Source organism: Macadamia integrifolia, chromosome 14, assembly GCF_013358625.1.
Source record: "Macadamia integrifolia cultivar HAES 741 chromosome 14, SCU_Mint_v3, whole genome shotgun sequence".
In the NCBI taxonomy this organism is placed as follows: domain Eukaryota; kingdom Viridiplantae; phylum Streptophyta; class Magnoliopsida; order Proteales; family Proteaceae; genus Macadamia; species Macadamia integrifolia.
The window spans coordinates 29,975,321-29,986,204 of NC_056570.1; the positions used below are offsets into that span (position 1 = coordinate 29,975,321).

Sequence of the window (10,884 nt, forward strand, 5' to 3'; positions counted from 1 at the left end):
TTATATACTATCTGGGGGTTGAGTCTCGCTCTCAGTAAAACTAGCACTTGCACCAAATATCAAGTCTTCAGCAATGCTATCATCCATATCATCCAACAATCTCTCTAACTCTTTATCAACGTCCTCAATGCGCTGATCAAAATCATTGACACTAATATTGTCAAGATTAATGGGTAATATGTTTTTCTGTTCAAGTTCACCCCTTTTTTCCATCATCAATGAATTCATTCTCACATAGACTAAATCATCTAACATTGTTGCTGACAATCTATTCCTCCTTTTGGTTTGTGCTGCATCCCAGGCACTCCAATTTCTCTCACAAGCTGAAGAACTACATGGTTGGCTCAATATTCGAATGGCATACTTCTGTAATATAGGAATAGCATCACCTTGTATATGCCACCAAACCCTTGTCACTGGCAAAAAAAATATATATATATAAATAAACAATTTTAAAAGACAAGTAATCTTTACATAAGAAACAATAAACTAAAAATTTTAAAAAGAAAATAATTATTACACTTACGAGGATGACTAGTTTCCATCATCATCTTGGCACTGGGAGTAAAAAGAGTGCTAGACTTCATGTGGTATACTGCCAGCTGTCCATAATATTCTCTCCTCTCATCTTGTGGAACCACTGTTTCACCAATGAAATCTGTTGCATCTTTCATTTGAGGAATCTTTTTGAATCTTTCACTAAAAAAATAAGTGGGGTTGAAAACAGCAGCTGCATAGTGAATGATTCCCAAAATATTTTCATCTCTTCTCTTATCAAAGATTTTCAAAATTTGGTCATACCGGTGGTTTTCCTCATAATGCTTCTCCAATACCTCTCTTGCTCTTTCCATTGCTTCATACAAATACCCTGATGTAGCTCCATCACCATCAACCAAACGGAGAACTCGAATGATTGGTTCCATAAATCTCAAAATCTCTTTTGAATCATTCCAAAACGACTCCCTTTGAATGGTGTCCACTACTTGTTCTGCTTCTAAAGATCTCGAATTTCTTAGACTCCTCCACTCAGCTGATGCAACTAGGAGTCTAAGCTTCTCTTCCACTTCAACAATTGACTAAAGCATTAAAATGTTTGAAGCAAATCTAGTTTTGCAAGGATATTTTAGATCCTTGTTTGTGAAACTCCTCATCAACTGTAAGACAATTATTGACTTGTACAAGTAGTCAATAATTCTTTTCGCCTCATCAAAAATTTCTTGAACCCAAAAAACCTTTTCATAGATATCCTTCAACATTAGATTGATACCATGGGCTGCACATCGAGTCTTAAACAACCAACGATACTTTCCAGTAAGCATATCAAGTGCACTTGAATAATTGGATGCATTGTCTGAAATTAGCTGAACCACTAAATTTGGGCCAATACTTTCAATCTCTTTCTCAAGAATATCAAATATATAAAAAGCAGTCAATTTAGCATGAGAACACTCCTCTGACTTCAAAAAGAGAGCACCACCTGGGGAATAAGCAATCACATTAAGAAAAGACCGCTTCTTCAAGTCAGTCCATGAATCAGACATGAATGTACAACCAGTTTGCTTCCAAGAAAATTTTACTTCTTCAGCATATTTTTCAAGGTCCTTTCTTGCTTCAGGAATTATTCTTCCACGAAGGGTTCCATAACTTGGAATAGGAACACTAGGACCATAACGGGCTGTGCACTTCACAAAATTGATGAAAGCATCCGATTGAACAACATTGAAAGAAATGTTATTTTTAATAAAAAGATCACGAAGAGATTTCTCCCAAGTTGATTTGTCCATCTTAGGGATCATTTCCTCCATTGTGGACTGCCTTTGACTAGTTATAGCTAAAGGAGAAGAACCAACTATACTCTCACCACTGGTACAACTCTTCCGCTTTTTGCTACTTGATTCAGAATTAATAGCAAGAAGAGCTTCTGCTTGGACATCATCTGATACTTTCTCACAAGAGGCAACATCATGACCACTAACCTTAGCTAAATGATACTTGAGTCGAGTGACCCCTCCATAAACTTGTTTTTCACAAAATTTGCATTTGAAATGTGAACTATCAAGTTGCTCAGCATGTTGCCAAAAATTTTCTTTTTGTCTTCCCATTTTTCCTATTTGTTAAAAGTTGAAACACAAAAAAAAAAAACAACATAAATCATTTCATATAAACAAACAAATACATCTGATATTAATAACTACATTACATAAGCAAATAGCCTCTGAATAATTAAAGAATCAAGTTTTCAAGTCCCACTAACATGCATAGCCTTTTACCATGCATGACCAAAGGTACAATACAATCAACAGAGAAAAATAAGCATCAAACAACTCTTCACTCAAAATTGCATTCTTTCCTTTAATTTTCCAACCCAAAGCTGTCAAAATAGTAGACCCAACCCCTATGCCACATTCAATCTGCCCCTATTTTTTGTACAATGGCATGGAGATATTACTAGATTCACCCAGTTTGTACTGGCAAAGGGAAAGCACAAGAATGCAAATAGAGAGAAGTGCAACAGGTGCAAATAACAGTAAATTATCTTGCATTTACTGCCATCTTTCAATAGAAGAAACAACAGTAAACAGACAGAGATTTCTACTGCCATCTTTCAATAGAAGAAACAACAGGTTCAAAACAACAGGTGCAAACAACAGTAAAGTTGGGATAATAGGTTCAGCACTAACCAGTCCTCTCGAAGGAAAAATGTTCAGAATTTTTCAAAGAACGCAATTCGGCACCCGTCGGCCGCCGCACCCTGGCCCTGAGTCCCTGTCTCCCTGACCTCACGAGGCAGGGAATGATGAACAAATGCTACAGTGACGTTAAGTTCTGCAGAAAAATTCTGTATCATCTACTCGTTGAAAAAACAAACAAAAAAACTCAATATTGGTACCCAAACAAAGACTTATAATTTTGCAATGCTCACGGCTCACCTGAGAGATGACACCAAGTACTCCGAAGGACACTTGTGTGGCACTAAGATCATCAGGTTGAGTAGTATCGATTACTCGGAGCTTAGCGTAGTTGTCATTAGGTCCCGCGGGGGTGACGATTCGAAGTCCGACGACATAGTCATGGACAACACTTCCCTTCCCCCACAAGGAGCTGCCGTGGGCGCCGGTGGCCAAAAGTCCACCCACTGTTAATCCCCACCAGTAGGGCGAGTAAGGCTGTATGACGGCCAAGATCCCAATCTATTCGATAATTTCGCCGCTGTCGCACAGAGGGTCGGCGTTTACACGGCTGGTGAGTGGTGACTACGCAGACATTCTGGATTTCCTGGTTGGGCAGTGGAAGCTGGAGAAACTAGAGGGTCTCAACTCTCAACTCACGAGTCACCTACCCTCGAACTCACGAAGTCACCGGAGACATGGATTGGAAGAGACATCAAGTGACTGACAGAGTCGCCGGTCGGAGTCTCGGAGATGGAGAGGATGAGGGTTTGGGGGAAGAAACAGAAAGAAACGAAAGTTCAGAAACCCTCTTTTTGGCTTTTGTAATTCGTTTTTTTTTTTAATAAAGTGTGTTTGAACCGAATTGTTCGGTTTAAAACGGTTCGGTCCGATATAATCGCGATTTTAAATCTAATTAGAAAAGGCGCGATTTTTAAAGAATTTTATTTATAATTCGGATTCGGTAAGAATTTTTCGTTTAATTCAGAAAAATTCTGTTCGCGCGAATTATTCGCAAATAATTCGGCGAATTTAATAACTCTGATCGCCTACCACAGCCTATGGGGAAGGTGGGAAACGTGGAAGGGTCTGCCCATGTGATAATAATTGCATGACCCAACTATATACACTAATTTAACATGTGATCTGATGATGATAATAATAATAATACTAATAATACTAATAATAATAATAATAATAATAATAATAATAATAATAATAATAATAATAATAATAGAAAATTACACTCCCCTCCTCTATATGTTTCAAGTATTACATAACCCTCCCCTATGAAGTTTGAAATTGCACTCTCCTCTCTCGTAAGTTCTAGATTCTATCAACCGTACCCTAATCGAGAGTGAGGCACTGTTAACTGTATTACACTTTTTTCATAAATCCCAAAATACCCCCAACTTATTACCGTCTTCTTCCTTGAGAAGAACGATGGTTTTTGAACTCTTCCTCTTCATTCCTCCACGAATTCTGAACTTCTGAAATTGAAGATGTTTCATCTCTGAAGTTTTGGCGATTGACAGTGGTTCATCTCGTTCGCTATTGAAGATATTACATCTCATTGAAGATCGGAGTTGTTAATCGATGAAGATCGAAGTCTAAGGTTAGTATAAATCACAGATTTGGGAGAATTAGGGCTTTGGGAGATTTAATCAAACACAATCGAAGTCTTAGGGCTTTGAGAGAGTTAGGTATTTGTTTGAATCGAAAGCATATAGGGTTCGTCAGATCTCAACTGAAACTTGTATTGGCATGAATCCTGCGTGAAGGAGAGTCTGAAAAAAGACTATTATAGCTTGTTATTTATTGTTTTAATATATTATTTTTATTGTATATATGCTTCGGTTGAGTTCTGGAAGAAACGGTTTTGCGACGTAGAAGTTCTTGAGGTTGAGGTTGGACGATCTATAATCTTCGTCTTTGCGTTTGTTCTTGAGGTTCTTAGGGTTTGTAAGGAATCATCAGCGGAGGAGTGCATGAGGGATTTGATCCGTTTTCTATGTTGTATCAAGATTTGCAAGAGAGTGAGGAGAGATTTTGGGCTTGTGATCCGGAGCAGGGGTAGGTGGGGGAAATGTGGTTGATTTTAGCGACGACTGGTACCTGGGTTTTTTGAGTTGTTTGATTGCTTCTCAGCAGAAACAGGAGCTAATATTAGTCTTTTTGGTTGGTTGGGTTTGGAGATTGTGAAATGATGCAACAAGAGTAGCGAAAGAAGGTTGTCTTTCAAAGATGTTCTCTTTCCTCTTTCTTTTGTGATCTTTGAGGGAGTGAGGGTGGTGTGGATTGTTGGGTTTGATCGAAGAAACTTTGGAGATCGGAGTCAATCGGAGATTGGAGTCGATCGAAGATCGGAGTCAGACACCCCTCTCCCTCCACCGGCTCCAACAAATCCAAATTGACGAACCCTCAATCAGCTCTAATCAAGAGAGTCTTTTTCAAAGAAAGGGGAAGGGGGTAAATGAGTCATTTAACATGAATTTCTAATAGAGTTAACAACATAGGGTGCGGTTGTAATTTCAAACTTCGTAGGAGGTCTAAGTGTAATACTTGAAACATACAGGGGAGGGGAGTGTAATTTCCTCTAATAATAATAAAAAAAAAAGGTGAAGGTTCCCTTAAGGGTAGTGTGGTCCCTACAACAATACGTGGGTTTAGGTGTGTGAGTCCCAAGCCCGCACCAATTGGGCTGATCCGGCTTGACTGTTTAAAGACCAGCCTGGCTCCAACCAATTATTAAATGTGTTGGGTTTAGGCCTGAGCCGTTTATGAATAGGTAGTACTTCGTGCAAGGGGTAAGACCGATGGGTACCTGATCGGCCTGACCCATTTACAAGCCCAACTTGGCCCAATAGTTTATATGTATATTTTGGTTTTTTATTTTTTTTTTATTTTTTTTTATTTTATAGAATAGGGTATATATTAATATTTTTATCAGTAATCAAGTGTAATATCTTTTTCTAAGTTGTTAATCAATTAATAAAATATATTAATTTTTTTTAAAGACATTTAAAGACCATTTAAGATTTTTTTTGGTACATTATCCAATGTAAGGCCCGATTATAGACCGATTAGGGAAAGCCCAATTAAAGCTTGGTACCCGATATGAGATTGATCGAGACCGATTCATTCCTTAAATAGACATATCAAGATGCAAGGGTATAGGCCCGATCAAGACCGGCCTGACCTGACCAATTGATACCCCTATGTGGGTCAATGGAAACATGCACAGAAGCATCAATAGGTGTGAAACTTCCGACTTTCATAAAAGGTGAGACAATGATTTCTCCTTACTCGACGACTGGCGTAGACACCATGCTATCTTCTAGACTTATTTCCTCAAAAAATAATTAAACATGTGGGATTACTAAGCATGTGGGAAAGAATTTTTCTTTTTTTTATTCTTTTATTTTGTGGCTGTGAGGGGGGAAAGACATCAGCCAACTAAATTGGAATATTTTAGTGCTAACATGATTCCTTGAAAGTTCGAAGCGGCAGGAGGAGGCGAGGAGCTGAGGAGGACCAGTGTGTTAACCATGTGGGCCTATGTTGGATATTTATTTATTTATTATATTATTTTTAATGATATAACTATAGGTTAGGCATTACTGGAGTAATTTTTGCACAATGCCCACGTGATTGTATGTACAATTGCACAAGCATGTAAAATGCAAGTTTTTTTTTTTTTGGTAACACTGTAAGAAAAGTTAGAAGGTTAAAATTAAATGACATTTGTTTTAAGCGGCAAGTATATTATGTGGCGAATGTAGTCCTTATGTTGGTGTGAAAGATAATGGAGGTATATGAGGAAGCATACATAGAAACGTCATTTTCTTTTTCATGCGGGATAAGTTGATTATTTTGCTTCCCATATGTCTGAGCATAGGACTACTCTCCCCCAGAGAAATTCCCATTGTTTTAATCTTGTGATTTCTATAAATTCATGAATACTGCATATCACCTATTCTTTATGATTTGATTGATTCTTTCACTATTCATCGCTCTTTGCGCACGTTTGAGAAGTTGTTTTATTTCTTTGGTAGCAACCGGTTTTTATCTTCATGAGGCGATTATTGTCACTTCCTTATATTCATCATATATTTACTCAAATTAAGTCTCCTATATTAAACCTTTATTGTGATTCCCCCCAAAAGGCGAAGTTCCACTTATCCTTGTATCTTGGTAATTTAAAATCCCTTAACTACCCTTGATACTCTCCATCCTACTCTCATATTCACCCTCTAACATTCCACCGCCATCCCATGGCTCCCACTGCTGCCACTACCTTGGCCTCAGTCTCCCCCACCCCCGCCTGCCCCTCCTTGTACCTCCTCATCCCTGTTACAGTATGGTGAGATTATCATGGCTCATTTTCTGGCCGGTGCAAATAACATTTAAATTTTTGTGTTGTCCACCATTAATATGTACCAAGGTTTGAGAAGATGCAATCAAGGTCGGAATTGATCAAGGTTGAAATCAATCTGATCATAATTAGGGTAAGACGGAAATATCTTTGAGTTCAATTTAAAAAAAAAAAAAAAAAATATATATATATATATATATATTTACTATTTTATGCTTATCTATATTAATCTATCGATTCATCAATACAATATCAACAAAGAATCAAAATCAATAAAGACTGGTACCAATTTTATATGACTAATTCAAACTGATTCAAATCAATCTGATCCGATTCTTCAAACCATGGTATGTACTCATTAAGCACGGGAGATGTGTGGTTATTGTCTTGGAATCAACTTATCCTTCATCATTTTTCTGCATTATTTGCCTCTTCAAACCCTGTGCTTATTGATGAGTTCTTGAGCTATGTTAACCCTCGTATTTCCCCCACTCAAAATTCTGTTTTGAGTGATCCTTTTACTAATATGGAGATAAAAAGGGCTGCCTTTCAGATTGGGGCCTTTAAGGCCCCTGGTTTTTATGGTTTACCTGCTAAGTTTTACCATAATCATTGGCATATTATAGGGACTGATGTCATTAATGCAGTTAATTGGTTCTTCATTTCAGGGCACATGCTTAGGAATTTCAATAAAACCATTATTGTGCTTATTTCCAGACAAAAAAACCCTTGTGAGTTAAATCATTTTAGGCACATTAGTCTATGCACAGTCATTTACAAAATAATTGCAAAATGCATGGTCAACCGGCTGAAACCTATTCTCCATTCTATCATTAGTCCTTACCAAAGTGCATTTGTTCCATCTAGAGCCATTTCTAATAACATCTATGTGGCTCATAAAATGTTGTATTTTATAAAATACTCTAAACGGAAAGATGGTTTAATGGCTCTTAAATTGGATATTTGTAAAGCATATGATAAAGTAGAATGGAACTTTCTTGAATATTTGTTGTTTAGGTTTGGTTTTTGTGCTACTTGGATCAATTGGATTATGGAATGCATTTCCTCAGTCTCTTTTCATGTTAAAATTAATGGTTCTTTTATTGGTGAGGTTGTTCCTAATAGGGGCTTAAGGCAAGGATGCCCTCTAAGCCCTTATCTTTTCATCACTTGTCAGGAAGCCTTCTCCTGCTATTTTCTTAAGGCCGAAGCTGAAAGATATACTTCTGGCATTCGTATTAGTTGTTTTGGTCCTACTGTGTCTCATCTTTTATTTGCTGATGACTGTTTGATATTCTCCAAAGCTGGTACTTGTGAGGGCCATAAGATTTTGGGACTCATTTCGGATTATTGTTGGGTATCGAGTCAAATGTTGAACATGTTTAAGTCAACTGTTTGGTTTAGTCCCAACACACCTCCTATAAAGGAGGATGCGTCTTTGGCTTTAGGTTTTAGTGTGGTGCCAAGTTTGGGGAAGTATATAGGTTTGCCATCTAGTTTTGGTCGTTCTGAAAAAGAGATGTTCTCTTACATTGTGGAAACGGTGCGAGCTAGGCTGTCAAGGTGGAAGGAAAGCCTTCTTTCAGCAGATGGTAAGGAAATTCTTATCAAATCCGTTGCTTTTGCCCTTCCAGCTTACACAATGTCAGTGTTCCTCCTTCCTAGCGGCCTATGTGAAGAGCTGAATAAATTGATCAGATCCTTTTGGTGGAAAGACAATCTTGGAAAGGGAGTTTGTTGGGTGAAATGGTCTCAGCTTTGTAAAAGTAAATCTGTAGGTGGCCTTGGATTTCGTGATTTGACTTGTTTTTATCATGCTCTTCTTGCCCGACAAAGATGGAGACTCTTACATAATCATGATGCTTTATGAGTTTAAATTCTTAAGGGTAAATATTTTCCCCATTGCTCCTTTCTTGATGCCACTATGAAACCAAACTGCTCTTGGGGTTGGAGGTGTCTTTTAAAGGGTAGGGATCTTCTTTCCCAAGGTTTAAGAAGAGGTATTGGTGATGGGGCTTCCACCATAGTTTTTTAGGGTTGTTGGCTTCCTTCTTTACTGGGGGGTCGCATTTTAAGTAGGAATCACATGCCAAATGTTATACTTGTTCGGGATCTTATTACCCATCCTTTAAAACATTGGAAATTAAGTCTCATCCAATCTTATTTTTCAGAAGTTGAGGCCAAAGCTATTGCCCAAATTCCTTTGCCTGTCTCTCATAGGGAGGATTTTTGGACTTAGAATTTCAATCGATATGGTGTGTTTACTATTAGATCTGCCTATTTTTGTGCTTTATCTTCAACTTTTCAGGCTTCTTCATCTCAAGGCCCTTTTTGGAAACATTTTTGGAAGTTAAAGCTGATTCCTAAAATTAATTTTTTTATGTAGAGATGTTGTAACAATGCTATTGCTGTGAAGCAACTTCTAGCAAGGCGTAATTTGGTGCCTTCTGCTGCCTGTTCTTTATGTTCAAGAGTGGATGAATCAGTAGTTCATGCATTATTCCAATGTTCTTTTGCGTCGACAGTATGGTTAGTATCCCCATTACAGTTTGATACATCTTGTTTTTTGAGTGAGAGCTTTAAGGATTAGCTAAACTTTCTCTTTGTTCGTTATAAGAATATTCCTAACTTGATAGATTTTAATCTCATTTGGTCATCTACTGTGTGGCAGATTTGGAAGGTCAGAAATAATGCCATCTTTAATCATGTAGAGCCTAATCTCCTCAGTGTTTCAGCAGCTATTTCAACCTCCATCCGGGAATGTTATATTTGTATTGGAGCTGCTGTTCATGAAGAGATGGTTTTTCCTCATTAGGAAAGCAATATGGTGCTCAATGTTATTGCTATGTCAGATTTTTCTACTCCTCCTGTGGACCATTTTACTTTAACCACTTATGGTTCCTGGAGATCCTCTTCGTGCAAAGGCAGGCGTGAAGCTATTATTACAACATCAGAGGGTGTTTTTGTCGCTACAAATTGTAGAGCAGGGTTCAGTTTTTCAGTAGCTGCTGCAGAAGCTAAGGCAGTAAGGGATGGGATCCTCTTGGCCAAATTCTTGGGCATTAATTCTCTTGTTATTTGTAGTGATTGCTTAGCTATAATTTTTGCTTGTAAAGGGCTTCCTTCTTCCCTTGATTGGGCTAGCCTTTTGATAGTCAAAGACATTTTAGTGTTGCTAGTCTTTTTGTTTTGTTTTGTTTTGTTTTGTTTGTTTTGTTTGTTTTGTTTGTTTTGTTTGTTTTGTTTGTTTTTTTGTTTTTTTTTTTTTTTTTCAGATTTCTGCCTTGCGTTGACAATAGAGGGGTGCATTGTTTAGCTTAGGGAGCTGTTAGGTTTGGACTTTTTAGATCTTGGTAAACCACCTTTGTGTCTTGTAAACCCTGTTTCTGTGGGAAGGTGTTTCACCTTCTTTGATTTTTCTTAATAAAATATTTATTTCTGTTTAAAAAAAAAAGAAAAGAGAAAAGAGAAAGGGAAGAAATGGAGACATTCCACGTGCGCGCCTTCTCTTTTTTTTTGGTAAAAGTGCCTTCTCATGACTTGAATAACATATTCTTAGCTTTACCCAAAAAATATATATATATATATATATTTATATTCCTAAGGCCAAAATATAAATAAGTGATTGAATTTATGTACTAAATAAATAAATAATTAGCATGACAGAATACAAAAAAATCCATTCAGCTTGGAAATTTGTTATGGGAAAATGTTATGTGTAGGGAGTGTTGGGGCTACGCCCAGAAACATGGGCGACAAAAGATAAAATGACGGTCTCCTCCTCTATAAAAGTAATAATGTTTGTTTTATTGATGTTTCTATGTGTGCTTTTTTTTTTTT

General features: G+C 37.3%; 1 protein-coding gene and 1 long non-coding RNA gene across 2 annotated transcripts; one reads left to right on the forward strand and one right to left on the reverse strand.

Annotated features, from left to right (window-relative positions):
• LOC122060823 lies at positions 1-2,273 on the reverse strand. The gene is made up of 5 exons (XM_042623915.1): positions 2,255-2,273; positions 1,233-2,017; positions 802-1,076; positions 597-699; positions 1-366 (listed from the first exon to the last, which is right to left on the reverse strand). The coding sequence occupies exons 1-5, from the start codon at positions 2,271-2,273 to the stop codon at positions 1-3; spliced, it is 1,548 nt and encodes a 515-aa protein (XP_042479849.1).
• Positions 2,274-4,120: 1,847 nt separating this feature from the next.
• Positions 4,121-10,214, forward strand: LOC122060852. The gene is made up of 3 exons (XR_006134480.1): positions 4,121-4,284; positions 9,431-9,573; positions 9,716-10,214. It is a non-coding gene; the product is annotated as an uncharacterized LOC122060852 (long non-coding RNA).
• The last annotated feature ends 670 nt before the right edge of the window (positions 10,215-10,884 follow it).